This window comes from Hippocampus comes, unplaced genomic scaffold, assembly GCF_001891065.2.
Source record: "Hippocampus comes isolate QL1 unplaced genomic scaffold, H_comes_QL1_v1.1 scaffold314, whole genome shotgun sequence".
NCBI lineage: Eukaryota > Metazoa > Chordata > Actinopteri > Syngnathiformes > Syngnathidae > Hippocampus > Hippocampus comes.
The window spans coordinates 84,196-110,651 of record NW_017805152.1 but is presented as its reverse complement, the minus strand read 5'-3'; the positions used below and the strand labels follow the sequence as shown (position 1 = coordinate 110,651).

Here is a 26,456-nt window from a genome sequence, read left to right as displayed (position 1 = left end):
GGGGGGGGTGAGTACCATGACCCCCCCTCAAAGTTGATTGGAAATGATGTTTTTTTTAAAAGAAATGAACAAACAGTCACAACACGAACGCCAAGTCGTGCAATGCATGGTGGAGGTAATTAGAATAGCGTCATTATTGAAAACGAATCGGTCTCCAATAACGTCAATCAACAATGAGCAATATTGTCTTTCTCACGGCAAAATGTTTGAATAGATGACATGAGATTATGCGCTCTGTCCACCTAATGTTGCTGCCGATGCTCGAGTCGGCCCTGCGGCGATACAAAGTGCGGCCTCTATTTCAATTTTCTTGCCGTCTTGCGTTCGGCGAACACGCAATGGTAAATCCAACATCTAAAATGGAAATCATTGATGCTCCATTATCGCTGTCCCATATTCAGAAATGCCTGTACACACACACACACACGCACACACACAGAGCCGGAATTATTATTACAGAATTATCCAGCGTGCGAGTTTGTCTTCTAACTTCATCCGACTGATTCCTTAATGAACGATCTCATCGCACGCCACACAGCGCAGTGGTCCAATCTGGGCATTCTTGGAATGGTCATAAATGCCACACACATCTGGATTTTCTTGGACACTTCTTCACCTGCCGTGGTGGGCCAGCCGAGGACCACCAAAAGTGCCGCATGGAGAAGCAAAGTCAATCAGCCTGTGCGGTTACGGATCAAATCGTGTGGCCTCTTCTTTGCGGGCCGGTTTGATTTATGCAGAGCATCAACGCAACCACGTGAAATGTTCATCCTATGCCCAAAATGTTCGCTGTCCGCTTTACTTCAGGAAAGCGCTGCGAAACCACGACTTTGCGCGCCGGTCTCGCTTTCTGCCCGCTCCATCTTCCTGGATGTCTCACTGCCCCCCCCCCTTTCTGTTCCCTCCCCCTCATTATGTTTTCCCTCACACTCTTTTGCTTATCGCTTTTGTCCTCATTGCCCTCCTGAGAGCTTCTGTCTCTTTATCTGTTTTTCTTTCACGCCCGTCTCTTGAAGGTCACGGTCCTCGGACACACTGCGAGAAACATTCTCGGGCAGGGGGGGATATCTCGCACGGGCGGGCGCGCGCACACTCGCACTCAATCCCACGGGGCTGACACAGAGAGGGGCGAGTTGTTGCCGTTTACCGGGGTGGTTTCGGGTCTGCGTTGACGTGCAGATTTTTAATCATCGCGACGTGAAAGCTCTCTGACACGGGCTGGTCACGCCGTTCAGTGAGCTCTCAGGCCGGAGTTGTCTGTTCCCTATCGATTTTGGGTGACGTAAGCTAACCTGGAGATAAAGCGAACACATTTTCAGCTCCCGTTATTCCGTCGAGCTTTTCATTGACGCACAAGGATTCTACTGTTTCTATTTCGAACAACACATTTCAAGTCAAGCACCCAAAGAAGTAACGACAAATTCAAAATGCTGTTGACTGTTTGGCAGTCTGCGTTTTATATTCATCGTGGTGTCACTGAATAAGAAAAAGAGTCAGGAAGTTTGACAGATGTGACAGGTTTCACAAGTGTACAAACAGGCATCTTTTTTTTTTTTTTTTGGTGAGAGAGAGAGTGCAGCAGAGAAATGACGTAAACCGCCCAGACTGGAAGAAGTGAAGAAATCAGCGTGGCTCAGCAATTTGGGATAAGATAAGGGATGATGTCCTCGTCCTGCACCTTTTGTTTCTGAGTGCGTCGGCATTTTTTGTTCAAGTCCAGAGACCCTTTTAAAATTGAAATACGGTCATACGAAATGCAAAGTATGATATGAACCTTATATTTTTTTTAAAAGCGAGAAGACATCGCAAGGGAGGGTGGCAAGGTCAAAAGGGGGGTGGGGGGGGTGTCTATTAAGGGAGCGAGAGGGTTTGAAAATGAAATGCGGCAACAACAAGAGGGAGATGGTGATGAATAAATGGAGAGTCGGATGTATGGAAATGAAAGATTGAGTACCGTCTCGTGAATAAGAATCGCTGATCCAGATGGACCGAGTATTTGCGCCATCTCTACAAATGTTCTTTCAAATGCTGTTCATTCATGACCGCGTTTTCTTTGAAATGGAATTGTTGAGGGTTAATGACGAGAAGTGTCCTCCAGCAAATATCGTCTAATAGCTGCTATCAGTCATTGCCCCCATCCAGATGATCTTTCGAATGAGTTATGTATATCCTCTTAAAGACCGGCATGTCGGGACGTTCGACAAACTGGCGTTCTTAACATTTGTCTCTCATCTTGATCCAGAGGGCTAAAATTGGTCCGGGCAAGAACACCGAAGGCAAATCTGCCAACGCCGCCCGCTTCGACTCCAATGGCAACCAAGATCGCATGAAGCTGTCTGACTTTGAATTCCTGATGGTGCTGGGAAAGGGCAGTTTTGGCAAGGTGAGATGATCTTTTTTTTTGCCCATGTACCGTCGTTCACGGAGGGCCTCGGCACACAACTTCTGTTGCAGTTCGCGCTCACGTTCCTCCTTTCCAAACTACTTCAAACAAGCTTTTCTCAACCTTAGTTTATGCCAGTGGTGGGAATTAAAGTACAAATACTTCTTTCATGCGCTAATTGATTAAGCGGTGCCTCAAAGCTTTGGCCTATACGGTCTACGTGGCATCAAAGCTCCTTAGAAAGAGTTTCGAGAGAGGAAGGCAAAGTACAGATGAACAGAAGGTCCAAGCGGGACATCCAAAGAATCCATCGCGATGAAGCGCAGGTAGATGAAGATAAATGAAGGGAAAGAGGCAAAGATGATGTGGCAGTTGCTGAGCGATGAAAGGGGAGAGACTGATGGGCGGGTGGCTGACGTGAATGAATTTTAAGAGGGGTGCATGAAAACAGACTGAATGGAGCAGACGTGAGTGAGCAAGCAAAGGGACACCTTGGCAAGGTGGCGGCTGACATGAATGAATGAGAATCGAGGCAAGCAAGCAAAGCAAAGCAGAGCGAGAAAGAGAGAGAATTTGCAAGGGAGCGAGGACGACCAAAGCGGCGGGGAGAAAGTGACAGATACGCAACGAGAGAGGGACAATTGACTGTGTTTTAGACCTTGGATGTCTGTTTCCATGGCAACAGGCACCACCGTGCGCCGTGTCGGAGCCGCGAGCCGAGTGGAGGGTCTGGCTTTGTTGGAATGCCAAACATGCGTCAAGAGCAAACGCTCGCATGGATTTCATGAAAAGCACAATATGTGCAGCCTCAGATGACGCTCACAAACACGCAGGGACCTTTTTTTTTCATTTCAAGTGAACTGCACAGCCTGGTCCAAGACAAGAAGTGTGAACAATGCTTCTGCTAATACCGATGAGTTTTGATTGACACTGTCAGAGAGATATTCATGTTGTAAAGATGGATTTTTTTTCAAGCCAATTATTTAATGAATTGAAAAAAAAAATGGACAAATTGCAGCCCAAAATGAATCCTAAAGCACCAACTGTTTATTTCAATTTGATTTAATTGTCATTTCCTATTGCATTTTGAGAAATAATTCTATGCGGTGTGATTTTCTTTATGAAACCGATGACCCAAATCTTTTTTGGGGGCGGGGAACGGATTAATAGCGTTTCCATTCATCTCAACAGGGAAAGATGATTTGACATGATTTATGAAGCGCTTTGCGCAGTTTGCGGAACAAACCAAACTGATATCTCAAGGCACCGCTCGATTGATATTATTCACTACGTTATTTTAATACTTGTATTTACAAGCGCTGAAATGCCGTTGTTTGGTATTCAACAGCGGTGAGACTAATTAATTGATGGGACAAGGTGATCACAAAATGATGACGATGTAAACATAAGCACACAGTAAGTCACTCCCTGATTTAGACGGGAAGACACACCGCCACGGCGGACGTTATCGGAGCCGACGGTTCGGACTAATGCAACCCGGCGCCGCGTGTTAGAACATATTGCGCTATGATGCACTGCGGTGTAGTGCGGTAGATTGTGCTTTTGGCCGGCTTTCCCCGGGTGCAGCCACCGTGCAAGGTCAGCAGACGGAACACTGACTGTGGCATCATTTACGAGTTTGTGTGTCCCCCCCAGGACTTCCCTTTCTGTCAAACGACCCTGAACAACTTCATCGCAGAAAAGAGCGTTGACACGAGAGTGACACGCCTCCATTCGGTGTTGTGATTGATACCGGAACCACATGACCTCGATTTAAGACGCCGCAGTTGGAACGTGACGTGTACAAGTCAATCCGCTGCAGCGATGGTCCCGCTCTCTTTTCTGTTATTGCACTTCATGAGAATTTGTTTGGTGATATTACGTGGCGGTATCCTTGTCCCTATTGCTGCACGAAATCCGCTTCAGGCCAGATGGTGTTTTTTTTTTTTTTTCCTGTTTCATCTTGAGAGCGTCCTGCTGACACCAGATAGAAACGCACGTGAGCACACTCGTTGCGTTTGTGAACGGATGTCACCTGCACATCTCCAAAGTGAAACTGCTTGCTCAACTTTTATGTTCAAGTCCACGTGCCGCATATTCTTGAAGCGCGGCCGACCCCTTTGCACACAAACGCAAAACCACGCACACACCGCTAGCGTGTCCATCTGTGCGGCGCTCCCTGTAGGATCCAAAGCCTAATAAAGCCTCGATATTATCATACCTGAATATTTATAAGGCATAAACAGCAAATCTGCTAATTCCGTGATCTCATAGGTATCGTGAAGTACCAAGTGGGTGTCAAGTCAGTCATAGCGTCCTCCGAGTTAAGAATTGTGAGTGCATTCAAATTTGACTTTGCCTGCATTTTTCCTTTCAAACGCTAATGCGCGCCACAATCATATTAGAAGGTTTAAAAATGAATTAAAAAAAAAAAACAAAATAAACAATTGAATTAAAGACCCTCTATTGAGGTTCCAAAACTCAATTAGCCTTTTGGGGAATACGTGCACACACACACGCTGTTATCCATGTTAATGGAAACTCTGCGCTGTCTTTAATATTTTTCCTTTCATTGCCTTTTTTTTTTTTCCATAGATAAAACACGTCCATGCTTATATTGGTTTGAGACTGATAAGCGGGAGAGTTTTAGACCCCTAAACGCTGATAATGCAGTTTAAAGTGTCCTCCATTTTGGAGACTCATTGCCCCCGCTCAGCGTTTAGAGAAATGTCGTTTTGCTCTTAGTTTAGATTCATATTGTGATTTATTTAGCGATTCGAGCTGATTGTACGACCGCGTTTGGCCCAGCGCACTCGCTGATCTGAGGATGGGCTACAAGGACAAAGGTCATGAAGTGGACAAAAAAATACAAGGGATAAAAATCCGTCCGCACATATGTCGAAATGCGCCGCGTACGGTACTCTACGTATCATCCACCGTTTCTCTTTTCAGGTGATGCTAGCAGAGCACAAAGGCACCGAAGATCTGTACGCAATCAAGATCCTGAAGAAGGATGTGGTGATCCAGGATGACGACGTGGAGTGCACCATGGTGGAGAAGAGAGTGTTGGCGCTGTCGGGAAAGCCGCCCTTCTTAACGCAGTTGCACTCCACTTTCCAAACCATGGTAGGGCGTCGCCTGGGCTTTTCTTTTCTTTTCTTTTCTTCAAATGTTGGATTCTTTGGAGATGTGGGCGGTGTCACGCAAATGAGGATGAATCATGGAGTGAGTCGACATTGACAACGTACAGCTGGAAACCAAGTTTTGAACTCACACTTGAAACTGTGTATGAATTCAAAGATAAGTGCATTGTTTTTAAATTGTCATCAAAAATAGCGAAGAATGACATTGCATTCGGATATACGTCATAGTTCCCCGCCTTTTATATACCGCGCTGGACAAATGTATCCGATCACCTTTCCGCTCTCAGTCTTTACTATTACAAATAGGAATGAAGAATTTCAAATCCTATTTAATTTCGGACAATTCCGTATACTGGGTATATACGTTGATCTGGGGTTTACTTAAGCAAAACGAGCAGAAGGCTTGAAATCTTTTTCACACAAAAAAAAAAAAAAAAAAAAAACACACAAAGACCAAAAAGTGAAGGCGGGGAAAAGTTGTATTTGTTTCTGCGGCGGCTTGCAGCCGTCCAAGTCAAATGAATCGGCGCGAGACATCCGGTGGACTCTCTCTCCTCTTTAATTGCGTCTCACGGCTGTACAATACACAAACCGGATCCACGGTGGAGTCGTGCTCGTCTTGTGACGTGTAATCCATAATATTGCGCTAACGATGAGTCAACAGAGGAGTAAATATAGCTCGGGAGAACGCTGTGCTCAACTCAAATGTCATTTACGTCGATATGCTTAGTACACGTGTGCAGACTTTCATACGTGTCTTGATGAGTGAGAATAACGTGCGTGGGAGTGCGCTCGCGGTGGTTGTTCAATGCAAATCGAGTTGACGCGCACGCAGCCGAAGGAGTGTGTTAATCCTCTGCAGCATTAATTCTCCACTCACCAGACTGCTTCCCTACATGACGGTATTTATGCACTTGGAACACGCTCGTATTTATTGTCAGCTGTAATGTGTCGTCGTATATTTTGATCATTGAAAGCCGGAGAAAAACACGCACGCAATAAGCTCAACGTGCGCAAAAAAATGACCGCTTCTGAGATTTATAGAATAATAGTGACGCACACACACTAAAGCCCCTCGCACCTGCCCCACATACGGGAATCTTTATTGGCAATTTCTGTTGCTAATGGAAGACGATGGTGTCTTAAATTGATACGACTGTAATGCCTCAGTAGAAGACTAAGTCCTTATCGGTCCATTTTTGCTCCCACTGTCATCCTTCTTTTCTCATGACTACTATTTGACCCCATCACTTGCTGTTGTCTTTGCTCGTGATACTTTTTCCCCATTTCCCCGAACCTTTTTTGACCTTTTTTTTTTTTCCCCCTCCTCACTGCAGGACCGCTTGTACTTTGTCATGGAGTTCATCAACGGCGGAGATCTCATGTATCAGATTCAGCAGGTCGGCAAGTTCAAAGAGCCTCATGCTGTGTGAGTAGAGGCAGGCGAAAAAAAAAAAATTTGACTCATGCAAACTTTCACGGTGGCCCGGTGGTCCAGAGGTTAGCGCGCCGACCTCACAGTGCAGCGGTACCGGGTTCAATTCCAGCTCCGGCCTCCCTGTGTGGAGTTTGCATGTTCTCCCCGGGTCTGCGTGGGTTTTCTCCAGGTACTCCGGTTTCCTCCCACATTCCAAAAACGTGTAATCCATAATATTGCGCTAACGATGAGTCAACAGAGGAGTAAATATAGCTCGGGAGAACGCTGTGCTCAACTCAAATGTCATTTACGTCGATATGCTTAGTACACGTGTGCAGACTTTCATACGTGTCTTGATGAGTGAGAATAACGTGCGTGGGAGTGCGCTCGCGGTGGTTGTTCAATGCAAATCGAGTTGACGCGCACGCAGCCGAAGGAGTGTGTTAATCCTCTGCAGCATTAATTCTCCACTCACCAGACTGCTTCCCTACATGACGGTATTTATGCACTTGGAACACGCTCGTATTTATTGTCAGCTGTAATGTGTCGTCGTATATTTTGATCATTGAAAGCCGGAGAAAAACACGCACGCAATAAGCTCAACGTGCGCAAAAAAATGACCGCTTCTGAGATTTATAGAATAATAGTGACGCACACACACTAAAGCCCCTCGCACCTGCCCCACATACGGGAATCTTTATTGGCAATTTCTGTTGCTAATGGAAGACGATGGTGTCTTAAATTGATACGACTGTAATGCCTCAGTAGAAGACTAAGTCCTTATCGGTCCATTTTTGCTCCCACTGTCATCCTTCTTTTCTCATGACTACTATTTGACCCCATCACTTGCTGTTGTCTTTGCTCGTGATACTTTTTCCCCATTTCCCCGAACCTTTTTTGACCTTTTTTTTTTTTCCCCCTCCTCACTGCAGGACCGCTTGTACTTTGTCATGGAGTTCATCAACGGCGGAGATCTCATGTATCAGATTCAGCAGGTCGGCAAGTTCAAAGAGCCTCATGCTGTGTGAGTAGAGGCAGGCGAAAAAAAAAAAATTTGACTCATGCAAACTTTCACGGTGGCCCGGTGGTCCAGAGGTTAGCGCGCCGACCTCACAGTGCAGCGGTACCGGGTTCAATTCCAGCTCCGGCCTCCCTGTGTGGAGTTTGCATGTTCTCCCCGGGTCTGCGTGGGTTTTCTCCAGGTACTCCGGTTTCCTCCCACATTCCAAAAACATGCATGGCAAGGCTGAGTGAACACTCCAGATTGTCCCGAGGTGTGGGTGTGAGCGCAGATGGTTGTTCGTCTCTGTGTGCCCTGCGATTGGCTGGCAAGCGGTTCAGGGTGTCCCCCTGCCTACTGCCCGAAGACGGCTGGGATAGGCCCCAACACCCGCCGCGACCCTTGTGAGGATAAAACGAGACAGAAAATGGATAGATGGATGCATGCAAACTTTCACTGGTTTTGAAACCTCATCCTGAACAAGGCCATCCGCATCCCAGAGCTCCTATTAAACCCTGGGGGGGTGAAATAGTTTGTTCTCCCCCAAATGAGCCTCGCCACTGTGAAGGAGTTGAAAGAAATGAGTGTATCCAGCAGCTGCCGGATGAACTCGAACACCTCCATCAAGGCAGGAAATAATTCATGTGGCTGGAGAGATCTGTGATGTCAAGTCGGGCCCAACACGCCGGCATATTTAACGAGCCGGCCGCGAGAGAACCGAGGAGCCTTGTTGGCGTTTGCCCTTCATGAGCTTCATTGGGAATCGGTCTCTTTGGGACTGATTTCCAGAAGGTTTGTGTGTGTGCAAAAATTAGACTGTTCAAGGGAACAGATGTGGAAGCTGATCTTCCGACCTGGCTCACCCACAGTTGCGTCCGCCAAATGCTAAATTGCCACACGGTTCATTTTCGGTGTTGCGGAATCTGGATTTTGTACGTGCAGCGTCATTTATCAAACCCGAGAGGAATTTTTGATGGCTGATGGTTGCGTCTTTAAACAGCATGTCTGTAAGGCCGGTGCAAATGGCGCCACTGCACAGAGTGGACCTTTCATGGGTTCTTTCTCATCCACAGACAGTATTTGGATGCATCCGGCCCTCAACCTTGTACATGTTTTCATTAAAAAGGGAGAAGGTCACGTGAGCTTTGTGCGACAGCAATGGCCCTCCGGGTATCATTCTGTTCACAGATTAAGCACGAAATGGGCTGTGCATATGCGTCACCACTTTGCACGCACTCAAAATGCCTCGCGACGTCTTTTACAAGCGCATTACGGACAAGATGTCGATTGTGCACGGCCTGAGAAAAATCCCCGCTCGTATGTTTGTTGACTGCATGGTCGGTCAGTGTGTCCAGACTGTTGATCTTATCAGCTGGCCTCGAAGAGACAGCGCCGACCTTTTTCTACAGACCCGCACATGCACGCCCTCTGCTTTTCCTTCAGCCTCTTTCTAATTAAGGCGGTTTTCTGTTGTGCTCATTTGTAGATTCTACGCCGCAGAGATCGCCATCGGATTGTTCTTCCTGCACCAAAAGGGCATCATCTACAGGTAACGTCCGTAGCGCAAGGCAAGAAATCGTTCATATTTACACTGACCTGTCTCGACTCAGGCAACATGAAGTCGTGCCAAACTGTTGGACAAGGGTGGGCAAACTTTTTGCTCATGGGTCACATTTGATTTTTAAAACAGACAAATGGTAGATGAGGTCAAAGAAATGTGTGCATGAAGAATATTTAGATATAGTTTATTGTAATGACACAATATTTCATTCTCGTTTTAAAAAGCTACTGTAAATAATTTCCGCAGAATTTATTTCCAAATTATTTAATTGAGTAAAATATGTTGCATCTAAATTTAGTTTTTTTTTGTAATTATTTAACTGAATAAAATATATTACATCAAAATCTAGCTTTTTATTTTTGTAATTACTTTAAAAAAAAATTATTATGTTTACATTATAAGGCATATTTTTTGTATTCCTAATTGGTCCATTTCTTTGGAGTTCACTGCGTTATTTTTTTTTAGTCTACATCTGTCGTGCAGTAGAATAACGCTGTTTGAAATGAAAGAGTGTTCATAAAATGTTGAATAACTCGAAAATCATCTTTGTTGTCAGTAGCGGTGCTTTAAAACTGGCAATTTAAAAGCAATGGGAACAAAAAAAAAAAATAAATGGTTGCCGCTCCGCGAACAGCATGTACTCGCCTCAACCGGTCTGTGACACAAAAACAAGGTCGGGGACCGCTCCTCGATATGTCTGTAAATGAATGAAACGCCCGTTTGGGAACTGCAATTCCCACTTGGAGAGAAGACTGTTTCCCAAGCACCTGATCAACGAGTTCCTATTTCATTCTGAATTTGAACCCAGAGACCTCAAGCTGGACAACGTGATGCTGGACAGCGAGGGCCACATCAAAATAGCCGACTTTGGCATGTGCAAAGAAAATATGAACGATGGAGTCACCACCAAGACCTTCTGCGGAACACCTGACTACATCGCACCAGAGGTTAGATTGTGCTTCTTTGTGTTGGATACCGATAATCTCCGTCTTATTTGAGCTGAATGATTGGAGACGTATTGCGTGTCAATTTCGCTGTCGCTTTGTTCCTACGGTAGCGTGACGATCAATCTTTCTGTTTTAGATCATAGCTTACCAGCCCTATGGGAAATCCGTCGACTGGTGGGCCTTTGGAGTTCTGCTTTATGAAATGCTGGCGGGACAGGTGTGTGTGTGTGCGCACGCATTTGTTGATGTAATTTGATTTCCTTTTAATGTGATTGCAGGAAAAAGGCATTTGATTCCAAAAAGATAATAAATAACACGGATGCTTTTGGTTGCCCTCAATATTTGACCACGTGTAGTGAGAAGTTGAGTTATTAAATTAAATTCCTTCATGAGTTTTCCCTTACTCGAGCGTTAATAATTGTGATGAGATGTGATTTTTTTTGTTTTGTTTTTTTCAAATTCTGCACCTTCCATTTGGATTGCATTTAGAGAATTGGAGATCCGCTGTGTTCTGACATTGAACAGTTCGAATACGGACTATGGACACAAAATGCTTTTGTTTGTTTTTTTTCCACATTCGGACTTGACCGGATGACAATGTGTGAACTTGTTCTGCATTTGATTCCTACCCCCAGCCTCCTTTCGACGGTGAGGACGAAGATGAGTTATTTCAGTCCATCATGGAGCACCATGTCTCCTATCCCAAGTCAATGTCCAAGGAGGCTGTGGCTATCTGTAAAGGGGTGAGTGGACGCATAAACCGCACTTACATTCACTGACCAAGGTCCCACCTTCACACAAAATGTACAAAAAGACATCTGGGCGGAGATGAAATTTGTTTGAGAACAGCAAGCAGGAACCGGAGGGAAGAGGTGAGTGGATAGAAACGGCGAGAGCGAGCGAGAGAGAGAGGGACATCAGAATTATCTGCATAATTAAAACCATTGTGAGGGAACATTTATGTGCAGTGAAACAACATTGTTCGCTTTCGCTATCTGTCCTGCTTCCATCTCTCTGTCATAAGCGCTCTGCTTCCCCGTCCGTCCTTCTCTCTGCCTGCACTGCTCATTGTTTTTTGCCCCCCCCCCTTTTCCTCCATTGCACATCCTCTCACACAGACACACGCACACACCCACATTGCACTGCACTGCACTAATGAAATGGCTTGAGCTGTGGGAGCTCTTCAAAATAGACTGGACAGTTAAAATGAAGCTGCCTAACAGGGCCGGACCGCTTTTCAAAAGAGTATCAACGAGTTGGCCCCATCGATACACACACACACACACACACGCCTCACTCTCGTCTTCGACCTTTGTGCCTCACTGCCCGCACTAAATTGCCACCGCACGGACACGCATAATCACACGCGCTTTGGCCGTGGACCAGATCATCCCAAGTTTCGTCGATATTCAGCATCTTTAACTGAACTCAGACGCTCTTTGAGTTAATGAAAGGCAAACTGGCCATAATATTAGACACACCTGCGCAATTTGAATACGCTTCAGTGGAGCTGCGACTATCAAATGATAAAGCGCCGAGAGAAATGGATGTGGTTCTCTTCGGCATTGTTCGACAAGCATATAGGTTTGTTTCTTTTTTTAACTCATTCAGTACCAGCCAATTCTAGACCAAGTCTGAAAAGACGTTTAAAAGAGTCTTTGGGAGTGAATGAGTTAAGACCAAGGAGAGCAGAGAAGCCTTACTGTCCTTGACCTCTCACCACGACCAAGATGTTGCATCCCTTCCGCGCAGCTTCAGAAGTTACCAAAATATTGGTCAAATAATATCACTCTGAAAATGGTCAAAATTCAACATGTTTGACTTTGTAAGGGCGTCGTTTTTACTGCAGCGGCTGTCATGAGATTGTGCGAGTGTACCTAATAAAGTGTCTTGTGAGTGCAGACTCACGCACGTACACGCACACACAGGGCCAGCATGGACCAGATACACACGTTCTCACAGCCATGCAGGCATTCAAGACGTTCGCCGATGTTTCACGAACAAATTGATGACAAAAATGTTCACTCTTTGGCCAACAAGCACTCCCACATATGCAAAGACATTCACACACACAGACACGCACGCATACATAAGGCCACGTTATGTATTAGTGATGATTACTAGGGTTGTTGTGGATCACCATTGGGGCGTGAACGCTCGCCTCCGTCCACCCCCGCAGATCCCACCGCGCCCTGACAGCAGCGCCTGGGTTAACGCAATTCTTCGACTCGAAGCCTAACATGATATTTCCATTTGCAAGAAAAATCATCGTCGGAACGGCGTTTCACAGCAGCGAAGACAACGTGCAAATACGATCGCTCAACTTGCCGTCGGGAACCCGCCATGTTATTATTTTGCTGATCGAAATTCAGCGCGAGGAGATGCAAGGGTTTTCTGCTCCGCGTAGCACATCTTTTCAAAGACTGTGTCATTGTAAGTAATCGTACTTTGAGTTTTCCCGCCTTTATAGAGGTGGAAGAAATAATGGTTACAATACAACACACGGTAAAATCGTCCAAAGAGTGCACTTGTATGTGCAACGTGTGTAAAAGGAGTGATCAGAGATGTTTCCACTCCCTTGATTCTATCCAAGCCAACATCTATATTTCATAGTTAGCAATGGGCTACACACATGTGCGCACACGCACACACACACTCAAACAGCAGCACATACACACCGCTGTTATGTTTTACGGAGACATGACGTTAGGTACACAATATTCAACTTCACATGACTTTACAGCAAAGGCTAATTGAACACGTTTGCTCCTACACAATGTAGCCGCGCGCGCGTACTCTCGCGCCGGCACATGAGATGAGATTCACATTTTATGAATTGGAGCAGCACTAATGTTGGAAATAAGCGAGCGTGTAGCTCAAAATATGATGCCGTATTCATCTAAATGATTGAATTAACAAAGTTTTGCCGAGAAAAGAGAAAATGTGATTATTCTTGTGAGGATGCTAGCAAATGCTGTTTTGTTAGCTTATTTTACCATCAACATAGAAGAGGTGAAGAGTGAATTATAGTGGGCAAAAATTATAACGGCAGCAACAATGTAATACCCTGTGTGTGTGTGTGTGTGTGTGTGTGTGTGTGTGTGTGTGTGTGTGTGTGTGTGTCGGCGGATGGAGTGTGACCCCCCTCGCCCCCAGATGACTTTTCAGACCATGTTGCACCCCTAAGTTGTTTTAGCCCACTTAAAAACACACACACACACACACACCTCCGCAAACTTTTTTCCCACTGGCCCGGGTGCAGTGGGTTGCCCGCGAAAAGTTTTATCTGTCAGCTTTTCTCCAGTCCGGGGAAAAAAAGGAGCACGGAAGCAGCGGAGTGTGTAATACCCCGAGTAAACAACTCCTTTTGATATTTTTGTGTTTGTTTAGGAAAATGTGTCAAAGTGCGAGCGGCCCACCTGTGCTTGCGTGCGCACGTCTGCGTTTGTGTGTGCCTCGTTGACTGACCCGTGAAAATTGCTATTTTAGTTTCGAACTTAATGAGCTATGACTGCTGCTCCTCAGAGAGGCACGCCCCACCTACACAAACGCACGCGTACGCACATGACGTCACCGGCCTTGTTGCCTTTCTTACGGTTTTGCCTGGACAGACATCATAAGTGCTCTTTAATTTTGCCTGCGGGGAATACCAACGTGGCAAGCGACGAGCGAAAAACAACAGTTGTTGTCTGCGGGCTTCGGGGCGCTTGCTCACTTAAGTTCATCGAGAGTGGAATAATGGAAAGTGCTGCGGGTGGGAAATATAAATGGACAGAAACGGAATTCAATTCAACGATTCCAAAGTGGAAATTTGCGGAGTTTGAAGCAGCTGCACCTGGTTGTCATGGCAACAAAAATACTCCGCATTTGCTTGAGATAGAAGCGCCCCGCTCAAAATGTAATCATTTCAACCAGAGTGGGGATTTAATGTGCCGTAATTCCATTTGCATACTTTCATATGTGGGGGGGGAAAAAAAAATCTGTTGTGGTTCGATATTATGACAGTATGTGGCGAGAAGACCTTGAAAGAGAGGACGCGCAAGTAATGAGGCCAATAACACTTGAATGTCAACAGCCCCACGCAGCTCAAGCCAAGTCGAACGAACAATACACGAGACAAATCCTGCCTGTGCCATGCGAGAGCAGAACGCGACTAATCCTCATTCTTTTCCGCTTTCCGTCTGGCCAGTTGATGACCAAGCATCCAGCCAAGCGGCTAGGCTGCGCTCCAGAGGGGGAGCGAGACATCAGGGACCACAGCTTCTTCCGCTACATGGACTGGGAGAAATTGGAGAACAAGGAGGTGCAGCCGCCTTTCAAACCCAAAGCTGTAAGTTTGGCCCGCTGTGAAGAAAGTCTCATCAAAGGGTCCAATGCTTAAACCGCTGCAGTTTGCTTCCTCTCGAATCTTGGCTCTCTTCTGTCTTTTTTGTTTTGTTTTTTTTACACTTCCTGTCTCTTTCCTCTCCTTTGAATGCGACGATCTCCGGGAAGTCGAGACATAATGATCGTGGCGGTAAAAAATGACAAGATGTCTCTTCTTACAATGGCAGCGATCCATGAAAGATGGCCGTGACGTCACGGCCATGTTTTGGCTTCGTTTTGGGCCGAAAGGCTTGGCGGCGCGCTCGCGTTGGGTGCAACTAGTTTCTGTCTGCTGAGGTCACTTAGAGTTGAGCGTAATCCTCCCCGGGGGGGAAAAGGTGAGAAGATACTAGTCAGACAGAGTGACCGTAAACAACCTTGTATTTTTGCGTGCGCTCGTTCTCACTACAATAAATTTAGACGGATCAGAACTAGCGGTTTGATGATGTCACTGTGACTCACACACATGTGGCATTATTATGCGCATGCAGACTCACGCAGCCCCAAGCCTCACTGCTGGTTAGAGGGTGTTTCTGGGTTTTTTTTTTTTTTTTTTTTAATGCGGCCGCTGCTTTGCTTGTGTGCGATGTGTCCTGCTCTGTCTTTGTGTGTTCCGCTCTGTGATTGTATGCGTGTGTCTGTTGTGGCCGCGGTGTGTGTGGGTGTGAATGTGTACTCTGTATATTTGTATGACGGTATTGCAAGCGCATTTTTGGAGTGTTTTTTTTTTCTGCAAGTGTGCTCGTCCTAAAATGCGAAGCGCGGTCCACTGGGACCGCTCACGTTTGAAGTCTAGTTCATTTATATCTTATCGTTTACTGGGAGTACTGAAGAAAAGCCTTCTTGTTAGGAATATTGTGGAAACTTGCGCAAATGTTTCAAGCTGTTTCTTATGTTAAAGCTGGTGGGAAAATGAAACCCTAATATTTTGGTGGTACTATTGCTTTTCAAACAGCACCTTTTGGTTTTGTGCTCTCAGCTGTTGTACTTGGTGGAACTCCCACGCTGCAGGTTTGAGATGCTGGATCGACAGCGGTAGAGTGACGCTGGCGGCTGGGATTATGTACAGACAACAATTCTTTGTCTTTGTCGATCCGTTGCAAGTGTTTGGTTGCGCCACGTAACGACTCCGGTTTGCGGCGGCTTTGGAACGTGCGGCTACCGGACCGAACATCTGACTGACCGGTTGGCTTTTTGACTCCCGCGATTGTTGACGCGGCCTGTGTTGTTATGTGTGTGGAAATGTCTTCATCTTAAATGTTGGTCCTTCCCACCGCAGCGTTTCAATCATCTTCCTTCCGCGCAGATTGTCTGTCCAGCCATCAACCCATCTGTCCATCCATTCTCACATTTTTTTTTTTCCATTTGTCCAATTCTCTGTGTTCACTGTCATATGACGTTGGTCTCTTTTATTTGCATGCTCACGGGCTCAGTCTCAAATGAAACCTGCCCTGGAGCGCACTGCACGAATCCTGCCGAAATAATAATGGGACTATTCTCAAGGGGCATTGATACAAACTAAGCCAAGTGTATACTTGGAATACAATCGAGGTCAGATTGCTGCATTCTAAATTGCAACCTCACTCGGGCAACGTTGTCCCTTCTGGTGGCCCAAACAGGTTAAAAGGCACGTAATTAGCCGAAAATACCGTTTGACCTCGTCGTGTTTCACACATTTCCCTAAACGATAAACACAGTGGCTTCATTTCATTTGGCCTTCAGAGATACACAGATTTAATGAGTTTTGGAGTTTTCCTCCGGGTGACGTTGTCAGAGGATATCGTCTCCTTGTTTTCTTAATTAAAGCTCAGCGCAGTGATGGAGACACACGCAGAAAATTGCTTGTCTTAAAGCCCCCATGAGGCGTGCTGTCGGCAAAGTATCGTTTTTAAGTTAATAACTTGTTTCGTGCACTTAGAGGGCGACACACCTCCTGGGCTTAAAGGCTTTTTTGGGAGGGTCCTATTGGTCACACCGACGAAGTAAATTCAAGTCAACAATAACTTTTCTTGTGAGTTCACCCGAGTGAGCTTTCATACATTTTAGAAGTCTTGTCACTTGAATGTCATGAAAACGCACTTTTTTCCCCCAATAAACTGCAAGTGCACCTCCACAGGTTGTTTGAGACTTAAGTAGCCTTATGTTCAAAATGAAGTTGAATGTGTTTCAAATATTTGGGAAAAAAGAATTTGCGTTCCTGAGCTGTGCTGGTGATCTTTTATCACTTTAAATATACAGTGGTACCTTTTTAAAAAGGAGTGGGTTGACAGTGTGTGACTTTTGACTTCATTACACGTTCATCCTATTTTATTGTCTTCATATTATTTATTTGTAGTCTTTCTTTATTAATAAAAACACAAAATATTGAGCTTTGTTGTGGGGCTTGGGACCGATTAATGGCATTTCAATTCATTTCAATGGTGAGGACTGATTTGATTGATTTAATTTGAGTCACAAACAAATTCAAATATTCAGCCAAGGTACCACTGTAATCCGGAGTGATCCAAATCCGCAGCAGGGGTAAACTGGAGCACAGCCCTAAGTAGGAGCAATTATTTGAAACCATGTTCAAGTGATGTCATCTCACTTCCCCCCCCTCCCCCTCCCCCCTCAACAGTGTGGACGGGACGCTGAGAACTTTGACCGTTTTTTCACGCGCCACCCGCCAGTGCTGACCCCTCCCGACGAGGAAGTGATTCAGAACCTGGACCAAGACGAGTTCCAAGGATTCTCTTTTATCAACCCGGGTTTCCCTGGAAGCGCTCCTACTGCCCCTGCCGCCGAGCAGGCTTGATTGAAGCTCATTTATGGACATTGGGACACACACACACTCACGCACACACACACACACACACACACACACACACACACACACACACACACACACACTTGATTCAGGATATTATTGCAAAGCATTCCCTCCATGCAACGAGTCGACAACTGACAAAAACATTCATGATGTCATCGATTAATCGACATCGACTATCGTCACCTTGCCAAAAATCTGGTTGTTTAACCACTGTTGGCACAAAACAGTATCTCCATGACTTGAAAGTTGTTTGGGCTATGTTGCTCACATAACACATGTATTGCTTCATTCGTGAATCTGTATTTCTGAACGAAAACTCCGTTGGTGTTCTTTCCAAGTCATGCAAAACAGCCGACGTCTACTAGTATTGCTATTGCTTTACTGCTTGTAGTATGCCCTGCTCAATCCCTCGAGCGAATACCGTATCGTGAAAGGATGGCCAAAAACAAAGAGAAAGGGTCGGTTGTGTGAACAAATTTTGTGTCCGATAAATTTTAAAAAAGTGACATACACATCAAGAACACACACACAAATACATGGGTTCAAAAAAAAAAAAAACATAAAACAGCATTCAGAGTATTTCATATGTTCATTTTCACCCCCCACTTCCCTCCCCATCTCCTTCCTTGACTCTTCTGGTACACGCTGAGTTTGGCCTGCAATTCTGATGCGTTTCTTCAAGTGTCGATATTAATCTCAGTGTCTGTATGTTTATTCTTATCTAGAATTGGAATGCTTGACCTTCTCATGCATGAGTTTCGATATCAGTACTATATCACAAAGTTGGACTTGATACTGTATTTTACCTTCATGCCCACAGAGACAGTGGAGGATGTTTGGGCATCATGATGGTCAAATATGGTTTGAATGGTGTCTTTGATAGACAAAGCTCCTCTCCGGGGACTAGCGGCTCCTTTCTTTGTGTTTGACAAAAGCATGGCTCCAACACTTGTTTACATAATATATGCTGTATGAGTGCGGATGGATGAAAATGCACTTTTGCATGCCTGACCTCCCAAGCGCCACGCCTGGCTGTTTTTTTTCACCGCCTGTGCTTGTGTTTGTTTGGACGGCCATAGGGTCCATCTTGCTTCCTATGGATGAAGCGCTATCTGACTTGTTGCTCTACAGTTGGCGGGCGAGGAATGAAAAGAAAGCAGTTTGACCGAATGTTTGCACGTCGTTTTGCTGAGATGGAAGCACCAAATAGGGTTTGATGTGTTGTGACAATTTGCCCAGTTGCCTGGCGACTCAACTTAATGTCATGAAAAAAAAAAGTGATGTTTTTAATGCAACATTTGCATGTGCAATGAAGGTGCCCGTTCAAACTGCAGCAGCACAGAATGTAACAACAGGTCACACAAGCAGAATAATGTTTGTCTTTTGGGTGTTGTTCAACTGAGCAATAATTTTGTGGTGACAGGGTCACGTTTGTCAATCGACGACCACCTTTGCTGGAAGTGATACGCATTGGTTGCCTTTTGTTCTTTTTAACACGTATTGGTTGTCTTTTGCTCTTTTTAACCCCCGACCAACTCATTCTTATGAAATTATTTCATCTCATATCGCCCGGTGCTAAACTGTCCATATCTGTGCCTGATTATTCAATAATATAATGAATTATTCACAAGGGTTTTCTTTAACGGACTTTCCCTCCGACTGGCCTTTGAACAATTAAGCATGTTGCGTAATTATGCTTAAAAATATAATCCATAAATTTTATTGATGGCTCCTGTCTATAAAAGTAGATTATATGATAACAGTTGAGAACCACTGCTCCAGCATGATCCTTGACACTTGCGTACAATATTAGAGGAAAATATTAATATCTCTCAAAAATATTCAAATGGCACCTACTGGTCAGTCATCTCTTTAATACGACTTTCTTAGTGCTTTGTCATTTTGGAAAAAAATTATGATAGAGTTCAACTAAAGTACTGGACACATCCAAGTGGACTGCGCAATTGCTAATCGTGTTGTGGCTCGTCGGTTTAAAGTACCAAAATATTCAGTGATCATGTGGACTGATTTTCTTTCATTATTAAAATCCTCAAATATATTGAGTTGCTACTATCACCTTCCCTGCCCATTAATATGAACGTGTAAATAATTGTGTGATCCCTCGATGCGGCTAAAAAGCACCACAATGCACCTCCATTGTTGTTTATTTATTGTCGAAAGTCCTTCGCTGTATTAAAACGGAGAGCAAGCAGTGTCAGAGTTAACAAATGCATAGAAATGTGCGCTCTACGTCGTAAAGGTGTGTTTGTATTACACAAAAAAATATGTATATATATATATTCCTGCATGAAAAAAAAGATGTTTAATCATTGAGCGTTTACAGTATTTCCATGTAACCCCTTAGGAGGCTTCGTGTTTTTGTGCTTCAAATGTTGAATGAACCAAGCTCTTTGGTGTGCAAACGATGTGGGAAGAAAAGGCTTTTTACAATGTTGTCCGTGTGCCAAATTTCTATGATTTTACAACACAAGGCTTGCAATAAAAAACACACACAAACAAACAAAAAAGAGTTTGTGTGCAGGGGGTTGTCGTGTGCTTTCATAGCGGTCGGCGGCGTTGATGCTTCTTCTCTATCTGTATTTATTGAAGTGGTGCAACATGCGGTGGTGGAGCGAGATTAGAGTGATGGAGGCTGACAGATGGGGAGTAGACTGGCGAGAGGAAGGGGAAGAGATGAAGAAGAAGAAGAAGCAGGGAGGAGGAATGCAACAATGAAGGAGGGCGCCGAGAGGGAGGGAGGGAGGGAGGCGAGGGAGCGGCCAACCATGCGAGGCAGGCGGCTACGACAGCCTGTGCATATTTCATGGCTGCCACTTATCATAAGAGCCTTTCCTTGATGGGGCAAGCGCAGGTTTGATGACTTCAAGGAAATAACATGCACAACACGGCCTACATACACACAAGCCTGCTGAGCCGCTAAAGTCGGTCGCCGGTTGAAAGGCTGCTCGAGCGAGCTACAAAAAAATAGTTTGGAATGAATTATGTTAAGATGATTTTTTTTTTGTTTGTTTCATGTCCATCTATAATATTCATGACATAAGAAAAATAGGTGAAAAGGATTTGGCTCATCTGTTTCTGAACAGGAATTAAACTCACTTGTTTGGGAAAAAAAAAAAAGGTGCGCTCGAGCAGTTGGAAAGTATAGCGAACAAATCTCAAAATTGGCAAGTCTTGACCTCGCTTTTGTAAAGCAGCTCCTCTCTATTTGCAGCCATGTTGTTAGTACAAGCAAAGCTAGCAACGTCAGATAAATATTTCATTTAACAGTGTTAGAATCTGGTGTGCGTCAGTCTCTGAGCACATCTTATTGTAGTATTTTCTTTTTTTTTTAAGTCTTCCTCTTGTTGATTTACTTTTGTCGATGTGACCATCTTCAATTGTAGGGGCGAAAATGGTCCTAGCCTCTCCTAAAAATGTTTTGAAGAACTTTGAAATTAATTTCTCCGTCAATGATGTCCGTGCTTCCAGTCCTTGAGTTAGCAAAGCAGACTGTAACCATGAAATCCCTGCCTCAATACATCACATCCCTTTCCAAAAACAAGACAGATAAATTCAGGTTCTGGATAAGACACGTTTCTCGTCTTCTCCCAGGTAAGGTATGCACTTGTCTTGCTTGTGAAATATTCTTAAGCAATTGTTTGCTCATTATGATCAGGTTTAGTTACTCTCCATATTGTTTGCCAGCTAAGCTAACAAGTCTTGCTATGTGCTCTTTGTTGCAGCAGAAAATGTTATCACAAAGGGATAACCTGTGGCAGTAGCTCTTTATACCTCATAGCGGGCCATGCATCCGGTAGCCTACATGGCCCATCCGTGGGGAAGTCCGCAACCGGATGCACCTCGACGTACCCTCGTGATCACAATTATAGAAAATGCAAAATTGCAATAAAACTGCAACTGTGCCTCATACATTTTCTGAAATTTAGAGAATCCACTTTTGGGTATAAATGAATACAATTTCAGAGAACAATTATTGGAAAGTAACTTGTGAATGAAGGTTCGTGTTTCTGATGATGTTTAGGGGTGGGTGGGGGCAAAAAAAAAGTCATTTTGTCATTCATTGTGCGGCATCTGCACTTAATGCAAATGATTTTGAACAGAAATACGGTAGGAGAGAATGCTGTCTAAAGTTTGTATTGGCGTGCATGTAATAGCTGGTGTACACGGTAAGCCGCCGCAGTGCCCGGGCGCGTCTGATAATTAATTCCAAATGTTGCCGCCCTAAAAAAAAAATGAAAGCCAGTGGCTTCGGCACAATGCAGCCAGCGCTTATCAGCCCAAAACAGGTCAGCGTTCGATACCCGCCTTTCATTCACCCTCCTCTCCTCACAGCCCCCCGCCCCACCACCACACACACACACACACACACACACACTTGCTGCTAATCCTCTGCTTCCTGGAAAGTGATGGTGGGAGGCAGGAAGTAGTAGAAGGACGGCTTGAAGTAATGACTCTCGGTGTAATAATCCTGTGAGCCTGTGGTTTGTATGTGCGTCCTATCGCCACATCTCCTCCAAAGGCCGCTGATGTTTATCTCTTCTCTTCTCCGCTCTTCTTCCTCCTCTCATATCTCCGTCTTTCTGCCTCACAGCATTAAGCGACATTCAAACGTGCTCAGACGGAACACATTAGGAGCTGCCCTACATGGCTGCCAGCTGTGTGTGTGTGTGTGTGTGTGTGTGTGTGTGTGTGTGTGTGTGTGTGTGTGTGTTTGAGAGCGTGCATGTACGCTTTTTTAAAGTCCTTGCTTTAGAGGAATGGAATGACAATAAATTGATGAGCTGACATATTCTTTCGAACATACAGATAGAAGTCATTTATTTACAGCCATTCTGAAGACACGTTTCATGTTCATGTTATCACATCAACCATTTTCTGTGACATGCAAATGTATTTATTTTTGCCTGTCACGCTACACGAGATGGGGCGGCCATTTTGCTTTTGTATCGCCACTTGCCGTCGAAATGAAAATGACATCACAATGCCTGAGGGCTCAGTTTGCGAATGTCACGTGACAAAGTCCAGAAAAACAGGTGAACCGTAACAATCGTTCCCTGAACCCCGTAGGCACCGTCGTGTCATTTTCATCGGGCTTCTGAAATCTCGCTGATGAGCTGAGCTTGTGAATCAGGTGTGATGGAGGAGGGACAAATCTAAAACGGGCAGGTTAGCGGATTTCGAGGACCGGATTTGGGCATATTTGAACCTCTGTCGACTCTACAGACAATGTTTTAGGTCAGGTTTCCCAACTTTAAATGAGCCAAGGTACGTATTTATAATAGTTACGGCACGCTACCAAACAAAAAAACCAAAAAGCCTAAATACTGAAATCAGGGTGATGGTAACTCAATGTTAGTCACAAATTGACTTAGTGTCAAATCTGTTTAGTTGACAACAAAGCAAATGGCCTGTGATCTGAAAGCCAAATGGATACACAGGGTAATTGTTCTGTCTGTCACTATACGTTGTGCCCAATGCCAGCGATATGAAATATTGTTACTAAAGCATGCTTTGCGTTCGAGCAATGTTTTTTTTTTTACACAACCGCCCACCCCTTAGGTTATATATTAGGTTTTTTTTTTATTCATTCATTCATTCATAATTTACTCGACATCCAATATAAAGTGAATTCAAGATGACTGAAACGGAACTGGCTCTACATACTTAAAAGCTGAGGAAGTCAAGCCAATGAATGAATGCGCATGCTTAATATTAGTTTTTAAAATCACGTCTTTTGAATGAGTACTGTTTCATCAGTTTGCTGCGCACCGGCATTTCTGTAAGTGCAACAGCAGCTTTATCACCCTGGCTAACATTTGGACCATATGAGCAGTCCACCAAATATATCTGCTCATCCAGGGTCTCCAGTACATACCATTGTACTATGCTAATTATTCATTTTAAGGTCAGAAAACTAAAAAATGGTTCTCCATGTGTATACACCTCTCTTTCCCATTTATTATAAGTCTCCTTTGGGGTTATCCAGCTTTTTAGTCATTATCCAATCATTCAAACATAAGGAACAAAAGTCACCCAGAGGTCAGGGGGCACCTTGACACAGGTGCAAAATTTGCACATGCAAAATACGCTTGATCTGTTCACTGAAACATTTAGTATCAATTGTTATCAGGATATTCTTGGCCCAGAACGTGCTATGCATGCATGGAAAATCCACACTACCGTAGTTCTCACAACATTTATGATTATAGCTTCTCACAATCTCTTGAGAGGGTGCAGGTGTGCCTAATGAATTGTCCACTTTCCTTCCTCCTTCCCTTTCCGCTCATCCCATCGTTTCCTCACGTTTTGGTCCACATTCACTTTCCCCTCCACATCCTGTCGTCCTGTCTTCCTCATGTCGCCCTGCAGAAAACCCGTCGGGACACGTGCAACTTTGACAAAGAGTTCACCAAGATGGCGGTGGACCTGACGCCCACAGACAAGCTGGTCATCATGAACCTGGACCAAGATGACTTCATGGGCTTCTCCTACACCAATCCGGCATACGAGGCTCCGAACTGAAGCCAAGCGGATTGTTAACGAGAGAGGCGGCGCACGTGTTAGGCCAGTCCATTCGACACACATAAATGGTATCGTCCAACTCAGCTTGCACAATACACTGCATACCAAAGACTTTCAACGTATTGTGTAAAAAAATAAATAAATAAATAAAATAGATACATTAAAAAAAACATTCAATGTTTATAGAAATGATAACATTATATTGAATGTAACAATGAATACTTTGTTAGTCTTAAAATGTTAATTGGATAATGGCGCCCGTTCCTTAAATTCTGACTATACTAGAATAAGAATAGAGGTCGACATGCAGCATTGGTCATCTTTTTTTATCAGGTCTGTCTCAAAATAAGTTGGTCTACATTGTTATTCCCCAAGCCTGCGAGCAACTGAAACGTCATGTGACAAGGTCAAAATGAGAAAAAAAATATATGTACAATCCGAGTCGTTTCACATTTTCATCGTATTAATAGCCACATAGAAAGCCGTGAAGAGATTAGCACAATTCGTTGCAAGACGTCGGCTGACTTTCAATATGGTCTCATCTGAAAACAAAATTTCCATTAAAATAAATAAATAAGAATGCAAATGATCAATTTTATGGTCAAACACGGTAATGAAATCAGCATAAATAGCGCTTGATTCTGAAAAGCAGCACATACTCGAACGCAAAGTTGTAAATGTGGGGGGCAGTGGGTATGAAGTGTTCGCAATGTGCTCGCCCGCATTGAGTAGACATTGGGAGCATAACTTTTCCGTCAAATTGTCGCAACAAATCCAGTGGTGACAAACTTTAGAGGTGCCACATTGAGCCAGCTGTAAAGTAGCACGTTCTAAATGCACGGATGATGGAGAAAGTACTCGTTGAGGGCGCGGCGAAGGCCAAGGGTATCTGCGGGAACCGAGCTCTGAGCACTCAGGCTTTTCCTTCGCTGTCCACATCATACCATGACTGTGCTCATTTGTGCATTTGGACCATTGTTGCCTTTTTCAATCAGCAGTCATTCACGGCACTGTGGAAGTGCTGACACATCACTGAGGAAAATGCCTAATGAGGAAACTTCTTTGAAACATTTTCTCCTAGGTTTTTTTTTTTGCCGCCACTTCTTTCTCCCATCCGCACCCCCCTTTAATTATTTCCATTTGCTCGGTAATCCTTGCTTCTGTCGAGGCCCGCTGGGGAGCCGCAAATGATGTGATGTCAAAAGGTTACGGCAGTCACCAATCGGGCGCGCGCGCACACGCACACACAGCGGCTGAGGAAACTGTTTGACAACTCCCAAATGAGCCATTTTGCAAACAGCAATAATATCAGCAAGGCTGCCAATCCAACCTCCCACCCCCTCACCTCACCCAACACTTTTTTGCGTGCTTGCGTAAATATATGCACATATTGACGTTTGGAAGATGCAAAATCTGTGTGAATTCAAGGCCACATTCTTTCTCATTCAGCAAATCTGCCCCATAGCCTTCCACCACTTTATAGTATAATGCCGGTGTTGCTACACTGTACTGCAGTGTAGTTTATGCACCGCCATGCTGTATGAGCATGACTGAGACTTGGAATTATTAGGTGAAGCGTAACAAGGCGAACAATGTTTTCTCCTGGAGGCGCGCGAGCGACACACTGCAGGTCCGATGCGTGCGCGCTCACAATCACAGACTGAAATGAAAAAATTTGAATAATGTCCAATCTAATAAGATCCAATACAAGAACATTGCCAAAAATTCTGCCTTTACATGATACGAACATTCACCTATCAGTGACACCTATCATAAACTGCAAGATCTCCCCTTGCGGATGACGATATAATTTGTTCAATGAATTGATTTCTACAATGATTCCGAGGGATTGTCCCATGCTGGTGTCATATTTATGAATGAAATTCGATGACGTTAGCAAAGCATTGCATGAGATGTCAATGTGTTTTACTTTATCCAAACTAACAATTACGGTACCTGTGATGAATGAATTTCTCATGCAAATTTCGTATCGGAGCTTTCGTGGATGGATGGTTTAGTAGGTTGCTAAATATGCAGTAGGCTCTATCATATAGTTCTCAACCACTGAGCTCACATTGATCGACTCCTGCCGCCGGGAGTCGTGAAGCATTTAATTGGGCCCGACCACTGTGTGAAGTGATGTGAAGTGCTGTACAACTTAGGATACATCCGTCCCATAAGCTTATAAGAAGCTCATTTAAAGTTCCGCATATATACAACTATGTTTTGTCTGTGTTCCTTTGGGTGGTTCAAAATCATCCATATACAAATTCCCTTATTCCAGACCT

At 44.5% G+C, this 26,456-nt stretch overlaps 1 protein-coding gene across 5 annotated transcripts in view; it reads left to right on the top strand.

Moving 5' to 3' along the window:
* Positions 1–25,835, top strand: part of LOC109514913 (protein kinase C beta type) — a 53,709-nt gene extending 27,874 nt beyond the window's left edge. For 3 of the 5 annotated variants that reach the window (XM_019868373.1, XM_019868372.1, XM_019868375.1), the window contains exons 9-17: positions 2,243–2,383; positions 5,336–5,509; positions 6,864–6,955; positions 9,430–9,492; positions 10,313–10,451; positions 10,588–10,668; positions 11,087–11,194; positions 14,641–14,781; positions 17,434–20,132. In XM_019868373.1, the coding sequence (XP_019723932.1) occupies positions 2,243–2,383; positions 5,336–5,509; positions 6,864–6,955; positions 9,430–9,492; positions 10,313–10,451; positions 10,588–10,668; positions 11,087–11,194; positions 14,641–14,781; positions 17,434–17,610 (1,116 nt within the window). In that variant the 3' untranslated portion in view covers positions 17,611–20,132. Of the gene's footprint in view, positions 1–2,242; positions 2,384–5,335; positions 5,510–6,863; positions 6,956–9,429; positions 9,493–10,312; positions 10,452–10,587; positions 10,669–11,086; positions 11,195–14,640; positions 14,782–17,433; positions 20,133–24,015 lie in introns of those variants that run through there. The other 2 variants (XR_002168079.1, XM_019868374.1) reach the window with 2 other exon arrangements.
* Positions 25,836–26,456: the final 621 nt, after the last annotated feature.